Source organism: Phoenix dactylifera, chromosome 2, assembly GCF_051530095.1.
Source record: "Phoenix dactylifera cultivar Ajwa chromosome 2, Ajwa_hap1_PhDact_Kaust_v1.1, whole genome shotgun sequence".
NCBI lineage: Eukaryota > Viridiplantae > Streptophyta > Magnoliopsida > Arecales > Arecaceae > Phoenix > Phoenix dactylifera.
Genome location: NC_143191.1, coordinates 40,165,146 through 40,181,892, shown reverse-complemented (window position 1 = coordinate 40,181,892; position 16,747 = coordinate 40,165,146). Strand labels below are relative to the sequence as shown.

The 16,747-nt window shown below is 36.5% G+C and overlaps 1 protein-coding gene across 2 annotated transcripts; it reads left to right on the top strand.

Annotated features, from left to right (window-relative positions):
* Positions 1-4,972: 4,972 nt before the first annotated feature.
* Positions 4,973-15,568, top strand: LOC103710660 (portal protein). 2 transcript variants are annotated; one of them, XM_017843682.4, is made up of 23 exons: positions 4,973-5,306; positions 6,053-6,577; positions 6,786-6,891; positions 6,978-7,062; positions 7,169-7,249; positions 7,392-7,526; positions 7,636-7,757; positions 8,154-8,318; positions 8,404-8,509; positions 8,690-8,795; positions 8,899-9,009; positions 9,238-9,401; positions 9,491-9,608; positions 10,145-10,369; positions 12,821-13,011; positions 13,133-13,300; positions 13,505-13,610; positions 13,809-13,946; positions 14,067-14,225; positions 14,313-14,516; positions 14,630-14,824; positions 14,912-14,983; positions 15,085-15,568. In XM_017843682.4, exons 1-23 carry the CDS (start codon positions 5,259-5,261, stop codon positions 15,196-15,198), a joined length of 3,444 nt encoding a protein of 1,147 aa, XP_017699171.3. In that variant the 5' UTR covers positions 4,973-5,258; the 3' UTR covers positions 15,199-15,568. The 2 variants fall into 2 exon arrangements, with proteins under 2 accessions (XP_017699171.3, XP_038982970.2); XM_039127042.2 differs by having other exon boundaries at positions 8,896-9,009.
* The last annotated feature ends 1,179 nt before the right edge of the window (positions 15,569-16,747 follow it).

The following is a 16,747-nucleotide window of genomic DNA, read 5'->3' as shown; positions in this document are numbered from 1 at the left end:
AGAAAACGAGGGCCGTTACGTTTGAATTTCAGGTGCCCCACTGAGGATGCTGCTTGACGTCGTTGCTGTTTGACGACGTGGCAGGCATCCAGTGATTTTTAAACTGGGACCCACCAAGCACGAGTTGCTAAAATTTTATGGAGGAGATCAGTGATTTATCGGACAGCATTAATTGCTGGTTGAGGCGAAGTAGCTGATCGGACCGGGTGGGCGCCTGGATCAACTTGAACTTCCATTCCGTTTGTTGGCTTCTAACAGGCCTTCAGGCCAGCACTGAAAAGTGAGCCCCAGCGAAGACTTGGATGAGGGGTACAAAGCTAACGGAAGGAATCGCCCAAGGAAATTCAAATTATTGGACATCATCTATACTACAAAAATATCTGAAAACTAAAGTTTATATATTTTGGCGATCTCTAAAATATGTATGAAATTGATATAAAAGTGAACAATATCAGTTGCGTCAATATTGTAAAATGCAATAGTACATGAGGTATATAAATTAAAATTTATTCTATAGATTATGATCGACATATTTTAAAATATGAATAAATTTAAATTTATGAGATTTTGTTTACTAGTTCGTAGTGAAACATAGAATCCTGCTTTTAAAATTGTACGTTTAACATGATATTAGATTGGAGACAATACAAAATATATAAGTAAAATTCTAGAGTTCTACTCGAACTCAGATTGCCTAGATATCTTTGATTTTTGCCGGAATCGGAGAAGGAAGAAGACTCCAATTGCGAGTCTTCTCCTTCATCCATTGCGAGCAAGGCTCACTTCAATTGGGTCTGGCCTCTTCAGGCCGGCCCACTAGCCCAGTTTGAAAACGGGCTGCAGCTTAGGATTGGCTTGGGCCTAGCCTCTTCGAGCCGGCCTATAAGCCCAAAAAAACTGGGCCAGTTTATTACATGGATAGAGGTAGCATCACAATAGCAGCATATGAGCATTTGCATCTTTCTGTTCTACTAGAATTCTGAGCTCCAAATCTAGTGACAACTTAGCAGTTCAAAAATAAAAATGGACGAGATAAAGTTCCCAAATAATTCATAGCCACATTATTGGTTGCTCAACGCCCAATTGAACCTCAGATAACAACTTTCTTGAAGTGCTGCAATTTGGATTTTCCAGATAGTTGGAGACATAAGGTAGATAAAGTGGACCATTGTTCAAATCCTTCCAAGTGATAGAAAGCCTCCATGTCATTAGCTCTAATGTTGACAAAATCGTGGCAATCTTAATTCCCTCAGGTAACTAGTCTACTAGGTTTTGTGATAGGCTTTTCTCTTGTCCCAGTATGCAAAGATTTGTTAACTGCAATATTAACCATATAATAAATAGGACATGAAAGAAAAATAAACAATCAATGTAGGCAAGACAAAGCAATTTATTTTCCTATACCATGGTCTATGAGTACATGTTATGCCCGGATAATGATAAGTGGCAGCAAATTCCCTTTTTTTTAATGAACAAAGATTGATTTAAGGAAAATTTAAGCATAGGACTGTCCAAACATCCTATAGATAATACAACCACAAAACCTTTTCTCCTCAGAAACCCTAGCACTTGATGCTCAACTCTATATTAGGCCATCAACATTCTTAATTCAAAGCTAGTAATTAGCAGCCTTGAAGAGGGTGAAAATATTGATCCCGTAAGATCCAAGAGAAATATCCATAGAAGAAAAATCTTACATTATTAAAACTAATATCAAAACCCACCATGACCTTCAATGTTGACACCAAACCCCAATTCTTAATAACATCAATCTTCACCTCACAAGTAATCAAAATTAAAGATCTTTGATCACAAGGTTAACTACAAATAATATAAGAAGACTGCAGGAAAATCAAAGAGTTTGATATGATCAAATGCTTAAAACACCAGAACCTCATACAACCTGTGTTGAGCATTCATTTCCAATTGTGATGTAAAGGGTTAGCCCCAAACCCTAAACTTAATGCTTATTGAAAATTACTCTCTATTTAACATCATTGGGGCGTTTGGTATGGGGTGATCGTCCCGGAATCAAGGGTGATGTGGGTGGAGGTGATGACATCACCGCATTTGGTTGCACCACGGTGATTCTACGTGGCAGTGATCCTAAATCACGTCCACTTCTTAAATCACCGCCCAAATCGGTGATGGGATACCCATTCTTGAGGTCGGAAATTCAAGATCACCCCAGAATAGTGATCCTGAGTTGAAAGTTAAAAGACAAAAATACTTCTTAATTTAGCAAAAAAATTGATATATCAATATACCATCAATATATTATGTCAATGTTATATATATATAATATTATGTTGATATTATATATTATATTAATGATATATATTATATTATAATATATTACTAATCATATTATTATCATATTATTATTGAAGGATAATTTTAAATTATAGTAGAAATATATTATTATATTATTATATTTATTTTAATGAAAATATTTAATATATTACTCCTATTTACCTTATTTTTCTAATCAATATAATTATTAGTATTAAAAAATCTATTATAAGTGTAAATAAAAATATTAATTCTATAATGAAAAATAATATATTTTTATAAGATTAATAATTTATAGGAGTAATAAATATATTTTTATAGAATATATTAATAATTAATATATTGATAAATATATTAATATTTTGTTATAATATATTTTATATGATTAATAAATATATGATAAGGGTTACTAAAAGTAAAATATGTGACAAAATTATGGAGCTATTATAGGAATTAGCATATTGACTTGCATTTTTAAATTATGAGAATTAAATACACAAAAAATCCATCTAAGATATATCAGGGGTATTTGTGGTATTATGTGGTCGGTGATCTTGGATCCCCGTACCATACCAAACAAGTTACTCATAGATATTATGAAATTTTTAATCACTCGATAATAGTCTACCAAACACATTGATCTTAGATCACTGGGGATCATCCTAACATTCGGATCACTAGGGATCTTAAATCACCGTGGTGATCCCGTTGGGGTTACCAAACGCCCCCCATATGGTGCTGAAGATAATGTAGCGTCCAATAGCCAAAAAAAGGTCTGCAGTCTCCCAAAACTAAAGAAGAGACTACATAGTGCAATATTCCTAGAAACTAATGTAAAATGAGGTGTGATCGTAATCTGCGGTCTAAGAGACACCCTAGAGTGATCAATTCCATTATGTATAGTCTTTTCAGAAGGCTGGTATATGTATGTATACATGCATGCATGCACGCATATACATATATATGTATATGTGTATCTATATGTAAGTACATGTGTGTGCACAAAAGCAAAAAAGATAGCATTCTAGCTTAAAATGTTGAATGGATTAGAACTTTATGCAACAAAGAGGGCACAAGCACATAATATGAACACCATGTGGATGCTAATATGAGCATGAAACCGTGGAGGATAAGGTCAGAAATAGAAATACTCTGGCGTAAGACTTGCACCAAATTAAAAAAAGGGGCTTCAAGAGAACACTAGCATGTGTAAAGAAGAGCAAAATCAGAGGTTACCGCAAGAAAAGCAGCAAGCTATCCAAATCCAAAGGTGGAGATCGGACAAGGATGAATTAATCACCCATGAAAGCTCCGAAGTCATCACAAAGAGGTTCGGACCGTCGTCGCATTACGATGCTTGAAGACAAATTCTTTAAGAGCTGCAATAATACATGCTATAAGGAACATGCCACAATGTACAAAAACTAAATTCTCCATGTTTAAAATGCATATATGATCTAATTCTTTTATGGTTCAACTCTAGTGTTGCACTGGGAATGAAAGTGCCTGTCTAAGAAATTGGATCCCCACCTTACGACTTGTTTGGTTCGTGAAAAAAGAAGGGAGAAAAGTATGGTCAATGAAAAAACAAAAAAAATGCATCTTATTTGGTTGGAGTTTTCAAATAAGAGAGCTGTGAAAGTAGCATTACCATGAGAATAAGATTACAATATTTGATGGAAAAGAAAAATCTATATGGGACATTGAAAAGCTACTTTCCCGCCGATTGAAAATTGGAGTCTTTTTTTCTTCCAAAAGTACTTTTAAACTATCAAAATTTATGGCTTTATTAAGAGTATAATAGGTATTGCATATAACTTTCATAGAACGTTTTTCTATGATCAATTAAACATGCCTAAATTATTTTTCCAAGCATCATATTCTCAGAAATCATCTTCTCGGGAAAAAAATATTTTAGTGAGAAAATTTTTTTTCCGCAAACTAAATGAGTTCTTAGTCGTTACAATTTTAAGTATCTTGTTGCGTTAGAATATATAAATGTCACCATACGAGCATCCGACGAATCCTATGGCCCCAAGTGCAATAGCAAAATGATGCAACCCCTCCTAAATATTTGCTGAGACGAGTTTTAGGTACCACAAATCTTCCTCTCTGAGGAAAGCTTTTATTCTACATATGAGAGAGAAAAAAAAAATAATTCAAGAAAGCCTAAGGTTTCATTGTCTTCGAACTATCTAAAAGCAAACTACTCTAACATTTGTCATTCATCTCGAGAACAATGTCTTGAATCCACACCAACCCAGGAGCAGCTGCAGGTCTTCTTCCATTTGGGAGCGGGTTGGCTCTCTTACATAAGGGATCGGGTTGTATCTTTCACAAAAAAAAAAAAAAGAAGATTGATCTTTTTTTGGCGATATCAACCGTCGGATCGCGCATTGCACAAGCATCCCGAAAGCTTCCTCTCTCCCCTGCACAGATCTTAAAGGGGCACTATGCGATCGAACGGTTAATGTCGCGAAACAAGGTGCATCGTTCTTTGGCGCGAAGGATACAACCCAACCCGTTTACTTAGGCGAGGCTCGTTCTGGTGATCCACAGTCACGCGTTAACCAATAATGCACCTGTGGCTCCCTGAATTCTATGCGGATGCATGATCTACCGTCCAAAATAAAATTATGGCCAAAAATTTCATTTCCCCGTCCGTTCCGTTTCGTTCCGCGCCCATCGTAAGCACCGACTTCGCTCTGGTTGTTGCGTAGTTTTCTCCCAAATCCGAGGGTAAAGCGGCCTCAGACATTCAAATCCCCGGAGACCGCCCTCCTTTTCTCCGAACTAGCCGTTACAAGCTCCACGACCCACTCGGCCACTCCCACGTTCCCCACCTCTCTCTCTCTCTCTCTCTCCACCAGCTCGAGAGTCTTTTAAAAACCCTAGTTTCCCTCAGTCCGGTCGATTCTGTTCCACTGCCTCTTTCTTTCATTCTTTTGTGAATAAATCCCTAGAAGATGTTCACCGAAGGGCTGGACGAGAAGGCAATCAACTGGATCAAACAGGTGCGAACAAGCCTCCTAGCTCCTGGCTCAAAGTCCTAATTTCTTTTTTCTTTTCCTCATAGAAGCTGAAGTTTTGGTCTTTCTTGATTTCTTTTGGGGTTTCTGGATCTCTTTTTGTTCCTGATAATTGAGTTTCTTGCGATCACTTCTTTATTTCTTGTTCAGGTTTTCTTGAATTTCTTGTTTCCTAGAGTTGGCTTGCAAGGCGCTATTTTTTTCCTTGAAAAATGGATTTCTTGTATCTTCCGAGCAGGAATCTTTTAATGGGTTATCTACGCGACTTAAATGATCTACCAATATTCCTCTTCAAGTTTTTGTCTCTGTTTCCTTTTAGTTTGTTTTTTGTATGTTTCTTTAATATAGCTCAGTTACCTAGCGCTTCTCAGTTTCCAAATCCTAAAATCTTGGTGAATTCTTTCTTGGTTGATTTTTTTATTTCCTTTCTTTTCTATTTGCTGTAGTTTACATTATAATCTTGATTTTTGATTAACAATAACTAAGTTTTCTATGTATTGATGCTGAAGGTATTGGATGCATGGTTTCAACTAGATATTTAACGTTCTACTATTAAAGAACATGATTTTTTGGGTTCGACGTATCTGACTGTAGCAAATAAAACATGTCCGCTCTCTTTTAATGCCTTGATTTGAGCGGATTTCTTGGTGCAGTCATTGGAATTTGTTTTTTGGACCTTAACAGAAAGGCGCATAATCTAGTTCTTGTAAATCTTTTATTAATCTGTGCAGGGATCTGATGCCGATCCACAGCCTCGTTCTCCTCTGATAGAGAAATATCCCCTGGATTCGGTGTCGAACCAACCCTTGCTGTACAAAAGCAATAACTTTTTATCACCAAAAGTTTTGCCACCAGTAAAATTCCATTCTGGTTTGCTAGGGCCTCGCCCTAACTTATGTGATTCAGAAGATGACGAGAGTGTGGCTTCCATTCCAGAAGACTCCTACGTTAATTACTCGGACACATTTGAGGAGGATGGTTTAGCCTCTAGTGACTCTGATCTGTTCGAGAAGCCAAAGTGCCAAAGTTATGAGGACGAGATTAATTCCGGTGTAGTATTGAGCCATGAGCTGACAAGAGGATCAGATAGCACGCTTCGGCGAACATTGCTACCTGGACTTTCCAAGGAGAATTTGAGGGTTGAAGTCGGAAGACATGTCGCATGTACACATGGTGCTAGGGGGATTGCTGATAGAAGTTCCATCTCAGGTGATATTGCTCATAATCATTGGCAAGATGGGCTCCCAAGTTCACATGTATGCATTACTATATCCGCTACAATTAAGAGTTTGCTGAATGGGTGAAATATGTGTGATATAACTTGCATTCAGAAATCATCAATGGTCATGAGCACTAGTGTCATAAATAAATTTACTGCTGAACTAGCTTGTTTTTTTTTTTTTAAAAAAAAAAAACGGCTGTCTCATTCCCGTTTATTAGTATAAATTGCTCTTTTGACTGCAGGATTATCCTTTTAAAGACTCTACGGCTCAGAGGTTTCAAGGAGGAACACCCAGTGCACCTCCCATTGAAGGAAATGGAGCAGACGAAAGTAGCATAGATGCAGAGGGTAAGCATGTATAGGTTCCGGTCATGAGACTCAAGCTTGGTTTATAGCAGAGACAAATCAAACTAACAAATAGATGCACTAATCAGATGGAACAAAGTTGAATATTGAAAGCACTGAGGTCCCATCAGATCTGAGAGAAAAGTTGCAGAAAGTTGATGAGGTGCCAGAAAGGTATGTAAGTTTGCCTTCCTTAGGGAACACGAAGTACTGGTTTTATGTGACCAGCACTGTGCATTATTGACATTATTTTTTATTTATCAATGGAATTTGAACTCAGATACATTTCGGGTGAGGGAAATGTGCAGATGCCTTCTTGGCAAACAAATTTGGCAGCTCAGATACCAAGCTACACTACCAGGTGCTGTTATTTAATCATGATATATTCCAATTGCTCGAGCCATAACAACTACTCTATTAACTTTGGTGTCTTTGCCATGTCATTTCTATTAAAAAAATTAATTATGCCTCTTTCTTTTTGGTTTACCTGTTTATTGTAGCAGTGTTCAGAGCGCTTGGCAAACTTTTATAGCTTATGATGCGTGCTTCCGGCTGTGTCTCAATGCATGGGCAAGGAACTGTATGGAGGCTCCAGAATTCCTTCGAGATGAATGCATGGCTCTGCGCAATGCCTTCGGGTACTAGTTTTTAGTTGCTGCACTATCTACTTTATGAAAGTCCGTTAGTTTGGTTGTTCTTTTTCATTTATGTAGTCCTAGATAATAAGAATTAACTTTTTTTTTACAGAATACAGAAATATTTATTGCAACCTCATGGTCAAATTCTTGAGGAAGGAAGGCGTGTGGATAACAAAGAAGTAACTGGCACTATGAAGGGGAGGAAAGTGATTGGACAGATTGAGGTGGAAGGCAAGCCTCTTTAACACACAACAATATGCATATGCTACAATCTTGGCTTATTTTTAACATGTTCGGCTTAAAATGCCAAACCAAGTGGCCTGCAATGCTTTTATGCCTTTACATTATGATCAGGGCTACATGCCTACAACTTAAAATGATAAATGAATCAACCATCGCAGCAAGCATTCCAGGAACTTGTAATGCTGAAGCCATTAAATTTGACTCTTTTGTAGATAGTGCATTATTTACATTGTTTTATTACTTTAGGAAGGGGAGCAATTCTAGAATTCTTGTCAATTTTCTTCTTTCTAACATGTGTTATCCAACCGGATACTAATATGCACTGTTCCTCTAATATACATATTCTCAGAGTTTTAACAGCAATATTCTCACTGTTTGTAACAGTGAAAAAAATTCGCATCATACCTCAAAGAAAAAAGCTTCGGGCCACCTCTTCTTATAGATCGATATATATGCAAGTCGGAACTGAGTATGTTAGACATGTTTCTACAATGTTGAAAAGTCACATTAATTCATTGAAAGCAACTTCATTTCCAGTTGCACCTGAAGGTTTGAGGCTGAACTTTTCAATCTAGTTTATGCTGATCCTTTTGATGGCTACTCTTGCTTATATTTCTTTACTCCATATTTGCAGAAGTTTTATCATGCTTGTTACAGTTGAAGAGCTCCAGTGAAGACGCACTCGCAGGCCCCAGTTCTCAAGTCTGCTTGAAACCTGGAACTGGTGATTCTCATGTCTTGTAAGTTGAATATTTGAACTCTAATGCTGCTGTGCATGTTAATAATTTGAGGGAAAATGACAGCCTAAACATTCCCATCAGTAGCTATACAAACTGTCTCTTTCTCATATCAAATTATGGGATTCTGTTATGGCATAATTTGTTGTTTAGGGAACTACTAACTTGCACAGCTGTTTTCAGTTATCCAGAGAGTCAAGGAGATGCTCTTCTGGTAGAGGTCCAGGATATCAACACAGTTAAACAGGGCCATGCTATAATTCAAATGTCATCATTGATCGATAGTCATGTATGTATCTCTTATTTTTGACTGGCCATCTCCTGATATGGTGATTCTGTTAACATCACTAGAACTAAGTGTAGTTATTTAATTGATGCTGTAAATTAAGCAGGGAGAAGTAACAAGGTGGTGGTCGTTATACCAAGATGATCATGGATGTGTAGGAAATGTTCAGCTCTCCATCTGTATTTCTGGTCCTTCTGAAAAGATGAGCTCTACAAAGGTTTAAAATAGCTTTCTTTCCCTTTCATGTCGAAGCACCGAGGTTCCCTAGAGCCTAAATTATGAAAACAACATACATTGAAAGCATATACAGATATTTATCAGCATTAAGCTTTTGAAGTTTTCCATTTATCATAAGTACTCATTGTGCAAGGCTTATTAAAAAGTTTATGTTTTCGTTAAGCTTTCTTCACCTAGCCATGATGGATGGTCATGCCATTTGTTGCAGGGAGGCCCTGTCGTGGAAACAACCATATATGATCTAGTATTGGAGGCAGCAATGAGAGCACAGCATTTTCATCCAAAAAATTTGCACATAAATGGTGCATGGAGGTGGCTTTTGAATGAATTTTCTGACTATTATGGAGTATCTGAGGCATATACAAAGCTGAGGTACTTAGTATATGAACTGCAACCTAGCTGTGTAGGGTTGTATGCAATTAAAGATCCTAATATTCTTTTTATGTGGCAATTCTCTCTAGGTATCTTTCATATATCATGAATATTGCAACACCGACAAAGGACTGTCTAGAGCTTGTTTATGAGCTGCTCTTACCTATCATAAGGGCTCGTGATGAAAAGATTCTAACAAGACAAGAGGTTTTCCCCTTTTTTCTGCCTCTGTGATGCGCTGATAAAATCTGTCGTCCTGATTTTTTTTTTTTATTGATTCTTCTGTCTAGTAACCATTGGACATCTATGAAGGAAATGCAATAACTATAAAACTCCTTATAGACATTCTACAATTTCAAACAGTTCTCTTCATCTCTTCAAACATATGCCCATGATTGGAATTCAAACATAGTATGTCTACCAATATGTTTGCACCATCATGATATTGATGCAACTTAACATCACTGATCGGAAGTTTAACTTAGTGTCCTTATTATGACTAACCCATGGGATGATTTATGAGCTCAAAATTAAGGAAATTATCATTCGTGGTTAAAGATTGTGTGTTTTCTGCGAAGAATTTTTTGAAAATTGCAACTTGTGTTAACAGTCATTCAATACTTTATGCTGTCATACACAACAAGTGTCTTAGTTGACTCTCTCTTTGCTGGCATTTCCTAAATCCTCGTAATGCATATTCAATATTAAACTCACACAGTGCCTTCTGGTTTCATGTTCTGCAGAGAAGCATATTATTAGATTGTGAAGAACAAATCAAGATGCTATTAGCAACTACATTTGAAAATTACAAGTCATTAGATGACCTCTCCCCTACAGGACTGACAGACATGTTTGATCCAATATTGGAATCTGCCGCACCAGCTTTAATTCCTGCTGTGCAAATATTTACCCTTCTGCATGATATACTCTCTCACGAAGCTCAAAATACATTGAGAAATTATTTGCAGGTCAGTTATCAGATGGATTTTATTAGCTTTGCAATTTTCTTGAAAAATAGAAATTGCATCTCTTATAAGTTTTCCATTATTATATAGTAATTTTTAATATAGTTATTCACCTTTTACATTTTAGAATACCTGGCATATATTATGCTTGTTACCTCAATTAAACTTCTACCCATGCTATGTAGCATGTAATGTAACATTTTCTTTCCTTTGTTTGTTGTTCCCGCATGAAACACATTATCACTTGTTATAGTTTGCATGAACATAAAGTCAACTTGTTAAATACAGACAGGGCTACAACGAATAGTTTCATGCCTTTTCGATTATGGGGAGGTTCGTTGTTCGAATCTTGCATGGAGTATCCCTAAGTGTTTCAGCATTGATACAAGAACATTGGCACCTTTTCCAGTAGAATGTTCTGTGTTCAGACCCTGAGTGGTGCTGCCCAAATGTTTCGATGTTGGTAGTTCTTCCTTTATTTCTATGAAATGATTGGTGGAGCTCCCACTGTTATTCTTAAAATAAAAATATTCAAATTGTTATTTATTGATTTCTTTTCATTAATTTATGAACCAATGTTAAATATGGTAAATTAATTAACTTTTTTTTGGTACTATTGACTCATTGGGAATGATTAAAGTAGCATTTGTAAATAAATATTCAGGCATATGTAAATATCTAGGTCATCTGCTCCATATCATATAATATATGCATGCAACAAGAGATATATTGAACCATTAAATGGAGTGGAAGACAAAATTGTTTATGTTATTTGCAACTGATTGAGACTAAATGTGAAGTGTCTTTCAGCCAAACCCCATAATGTGTAAAACCACGGATATACATAATACATGTCTAGGGAGTGTTAGAAGGGTGTCTAACATCAAGCAGAGCGATAATCACAAAAAGACCTCAAACGAAGACTCCTCTTGTTTCTACGGTTCTACCTGTGAAGCCAACCCAACTAGATGTTATGTGTGTGTATAATGTAAGAATAGGATTTTGGATGTCAAATCTGTTAGAGATGTGGGAATAGTCGCACAATGGAGAGGCAAGGGACTGTTAGATGGCCTAAAATACACATGGGCCCATCCACCTATCAGCTTAAGTTTTTGAGTCGGATTTTAGCATGGTATCCAGAGTCAATCATCCCTTAGTCATCTTCCTTTCGCTCCACTCTCTTGTTTTCACGCCTCTTGCCCTTGTGAAGGTCTCGTCTGTGGGTTCTCCATGTGTGTGGGGTGTTGGAGATGTGGGAATAGTCCCATATTGGAAGGCTAAGAGATGTTAGACTGCTTTACATACACATGAGCCAAATCTTTGTACATTTAAGCTTGAGCTTTTCGGTTGGATTTAACATCTCCAATTTGGTCATTGAAATATAAAGAAAATGACAATTCTGACCGGCATCTAATTTTGACACCTGTTGATGGTCTTGTTCTTCATTTTTGTTTACTGCACTTAATTAAGCATATTCACATCAAATTTTCTTTTTCTAGAGGCTTTGTTGGGCAGTTAATTGGTGCTATACACTAATGCTGCTCAGACATGTTAAGTTTATTTTTGTGCTTACCTGCCTACCTCTATATACATGCAGCAAAGCAGAGGATATGCATAGACCATCAAATTCTAGTTTCATTGCATCTCTTAATATGAAATTTCAAGTGTTAAAGATAAACTCAGTGTTTGTACTAATACACATGCCCCAATTTGTAGTGGACCAGTCATATATCATATTTAATTTAGTGCTTAAATCAATTAATTTTTAGATTTTCATTTCATGTTTAGCTACAAAATTGTAAATGCAGCGGAGGACACGAAATCTCAAAACTCACAGATTAAAGACAAATAATATCTTTCTTTTTTAACTTTCGAGGTTTATATTGCAATAACACACTTTGTTTGACAGATATTAATTTTTGAAGAATTGCAAATCATGCACTTTATGAACAGCACAAAGCAGGTTACAGAATTTATTGAAGTATCAAATCCTTTTACGAGACCTATAAGATTTAACCTGTAATAATAGAGAAAAAGTTTCATTTAGAAGCTTCTGTATCTATAAAATATAAATCGAAGATTTATAAATAACATTGGCTTTAAAAGAGCAGTTCCTGTTCATCCATCTGCACATTCATTGTTGGATTTCTACAGAAATTATTTTTTTCATTTTTCTTTTCTTTCTTAATGTGAGGGCCTATGTGGTTGTGTTTTTAGTCCCACATCAGTTATTCACCAGGGAGATCTTGCGTACTTACATAGGACTAAAAAATCCAAAACAATACCTTCCAGCTAGTCTTTTTGGATGAGGTCCTGGGTTGAGAAACCTATAACTTAGTAAAAGAATGCTATAAGAGAACTAAACCTGAAATTCTATGTGTCCCTGGTTGAGATTTTGTCTTTTTTATTTTTCGAGACAAAGGTAGATCAAAAGAAAGCTGCATTTGTTTACAGACTGCAGCTGCAAAGAGGTGTAGGCGACATATGGTAGAGACCGACGAGTTCATGTCAGGCAACTCCGATGGACTATACACAGACTCGGTGACCATATCCACAGCATATCACAAAATGAAAATTTTATGTATAAACATAAGCCATGAGATTCAGGCAGATATCAAGATTCACAATCAGCATATACTTCCCAGGTATGATTTCCCTATCTTTGTAGCCACTCATGATAAGGGAGTGAAACCAAATATGCAGAACAACTTCTACCATATTTCCTGCTTTTCTTTTTCATGGTACTGATTGTTCATCTTATTTCAGTTCCATTGATCTGCCAAATATAGCTGCTTCTCTTTATAGCACTGAGCTCTGCAAAAGGCTTAGAGGCTTTCTTTCTGCTTGCCCTCCAGCAAAGCCCTCACTGCATGTGACAGAACTGTTGACTGCAGCAGCTGATTTTGAAAGAAATCTTGACTCATGGAATATCAGGTAAGAGTTACGTCAAATGATAACTTCAGTAAATGTATTGTATTGGAACTAGATAGTGGTATGTTCGCTGGATAATTTTCTCATGCTAATGTATGTTATGATCGACGTTCACCCATACAGAAATCTCAGCTGAGCTGAGAGGATCCGTGGGAGTTATTCCTTGTCAAGCCAATATCTAACCTTGTATGCTACTTTGTTTTCCAGGCCAGTTCATGGAGGGGTAGTTTCAAAAGATTTATTCCATAACTACATAATGGTTTGGATTCAAGAAACCCGACTGCACTTACTTGAACTTTGCAAGGCAGAGAAGGTCTGTCTCTCTCTCACACACACATGCATAAAAAAGAGATCTTTTTCCATTTCCTGGCGAATTATAAGTTAACTTGAGTGCTAACCAGTTAAAAATTCTATTCATAACCCGTGGCTTGATCTTAGCTGAATGATGGGCGCCTAGCCAATGTAGGAACAAACTGTCTATTTTTCTTTAACTGGAAACTACTCTTTGCAGGTAGCATGCTCTGGAATATCAACAATTTGCTCAACGTCACCATTTGTTGAGACTATGTATGATCAAATCAAGGAGAGTTTACTTGAGTATCAGGTGGTAATCAATAGGTGGCCTCAATACTTGATGAGCTTAGAAAGTGTAAGCAATTTAACTCTATTCATTGCTATCATATCCTCTAAAGTATCAGTATCTTTTTCAAATGCTATCTTTGGTGGTTGGCCAGATTCCTTGAAATGTTAAAAGAATTGTCTCTTTTAGGTTGTCGCTGACATTGAACGGGCAATTATGAAAACATTAGAGAAACAATACAATGATGTTCTGATGCCTTTGAAAGATGGCATCCCAAAAATACTCGAAAAGCAAGTACAAAAGTTGACAAGGCGACACTCCACAGCTGTTTATCTCGTTCCCAATCAAGTATATAATTTTACACGTACAACAAAATCTGTTCCAGTAAAAGTTCTTTTTTTTTTAATTACATCTGTTCTTGTTTGATCATCGCAGCTGGGAACTTTTCTGTGTACCATGAAAAGAATATTGGATGTCTTACACTGCAGAGTTGAGGATTTCTTAAAATCTTGGGCATTATTTTTGAGACCTGGTGATGGCAATCCAGTTTTTGGAGAGCAGATGAATGGAATTACTGTGATGTTGAGGAAAAAATACAAGAAATATATGCAGGCCATCGTGGAGAAGCTTGTCAGCAATGTCAGTATTGGAAATGTCCAGATATTTCCAAATGACTTCATCACATTTAAGCAATACATATTAGGTTGGTTTATGATCTACGTACTTAAGAGTTATACGTGATTGGTTTTCAGGCACAAGCTACTCGAAACACAAGGCTTAAGAAAATTCTTGGGGAAACAAAAGAGGCTGAGGGTGAAGCTGAAATCCGAGAGAGGATGCAGGCCTTGTATTTGCAGATAACAGATTCAATCCGCAATCTGCACGACGTCTTTTCCAGCAGGATTTTTGTAGCAATTTGCCGTGGTTTTTGGGATAGAATGGGACAGGTATGAAAAATGATTTCATGTGTCAAATGCTATGTGTCCTGTGATTTTTTTTTTTGTCTCATAAAATCCATTTTAATTTTTGATTAGATTGTATTGAGCTTTCTTGAGAGCCGAAAAGAGAACAAAGTCTGGTACAGAGGATCTGATTATGCTCTAGGGGTAGGCTTATGTTGATTGTGATATATGCACAAAATTATGGACTAATTACAGTATGCCCATTTGTGCATGGACTAATTTCGTAAGTTGTTTATGAGCTGCAGATCATAGATGATATCTTTGCTTCAGAAATGCAGAAATTGCAAGGGAATTCTCTTCAGGATAAAGACTTGGATCCGCCTCGTTCGGTAATTGAGGCCCGCTCCATTCTCTGCTGAAATGCCAACATGGGGACACCATCTCACTTGGCAGTTGTGATAAATTTCTGACAGTCAATTTTTTTGAAATTTACTTATATATGTCGAGCAGCAGAAGTTGAAACTGAGAGGGAGTTAAGTCTCATTTTGGGCATGATTTAAAGTCGCATATGTGGATTATGTTCGTAAGTAGTCATGAATTGTGTTGTCAAATTTATTAGCAATTCTTTTTGTATTATAATCTGTAATTCTTTTATGAAAAATGTTTGTATAAAATTAAAGAACATGAAAAGTGTCTGTATAAAATTAAAGAACATGTATTTGAGTATTTCTAAAACATGATACCAACATGGTGAATCATACATGAGAAGTGTCAAGATTGTAATTTTTTTATATTGATGTCAAATGAACTTCTATGATCGTTCTAATCTTTTTCAGAAAGTTGGTTGATTCTATTCCTCGGTATTAGAATTTGTTATACTGCAACAAAGGGGAACAGCATGGTTCATCTATATTTCAGACAGATCTCAAGATTTTTTTTAGATAAGAATTTTTTTTTTCCTTTTTATCGCTGAGGTTGTAATTGTGAAGTTGCGATCTACTCTTTTAGCAGTTCTCTTTGCTTTATAATCTGCGATTCTACATTGCCAAGTGTCAGATATGTATTTGTGAATTTGTCTACCAAGGAACAACATGGACGGGTGTCATTCTTTTCGATGTTCAACTGGAATGGTTTAGGTGGTCAAGAAGGGTACACTTGTTCGTCTCCACTGCTTTTGCCATTTTCGATTGCCTACATGGTACAAGTACTATTAGTTATCAAATTCAAGTATATTTAACCCCTCCAGAAAAAAAGAAAAGAAAAGAAGAGGAATCCAACTTAACAGAACCTTTTATGTGCAGAACCTTTTGTGATGCATGCATGTGTTTGTGAGATCTTGAATCCTAGAATGATTTATTCGCTGCACTTAAATTCCAAGGGCTATTCTTTAGCAAAAAAAATTCCAAGGGCTATTTTTGCCAATTAAAATGCCAGTATTTATTTCAAGAAAAGTATATTTTTTTCCTAAAAGAAGGAAAGTGAAATCTTGCAAGTAAATAAGTTACTTCGATGCAAGTTCTGTTGCTAGCGATCATGGCACCTAAAACTATTGAAATTGAGGATCCGATGCTCTATAGTCCGTAAAAATTATAAATGCCCCAATCCATCTGTTTCTTTGTTACTACCTTAACACGTTTTCGGCTGAGATTTCTTTCATCTCATACCTCATTTTAAGGTGCACGACTTAGTAGATCCTCCCTCTTGCAAAGAGCTAATAGCAAGGATGGATGGGCAACTTGAGTTGTGGAAGCTTGAAACCACAGCACATTTTGGACCTTCAAAAGTATGCAAAAAATGTGGGAACGTCTCAAACCTTCAAGGACAGAGCATACTACTTGCAGACAAGGATCCTCACCATGGGAAACAGGAAAATTTTAATAGTCAAAGAATTCAGATGCATCCTTTCCTGATATATCTCTCAGAGCTGCTACTATTACTAGAACAAACTCATGGGCATCCTCACCCCAA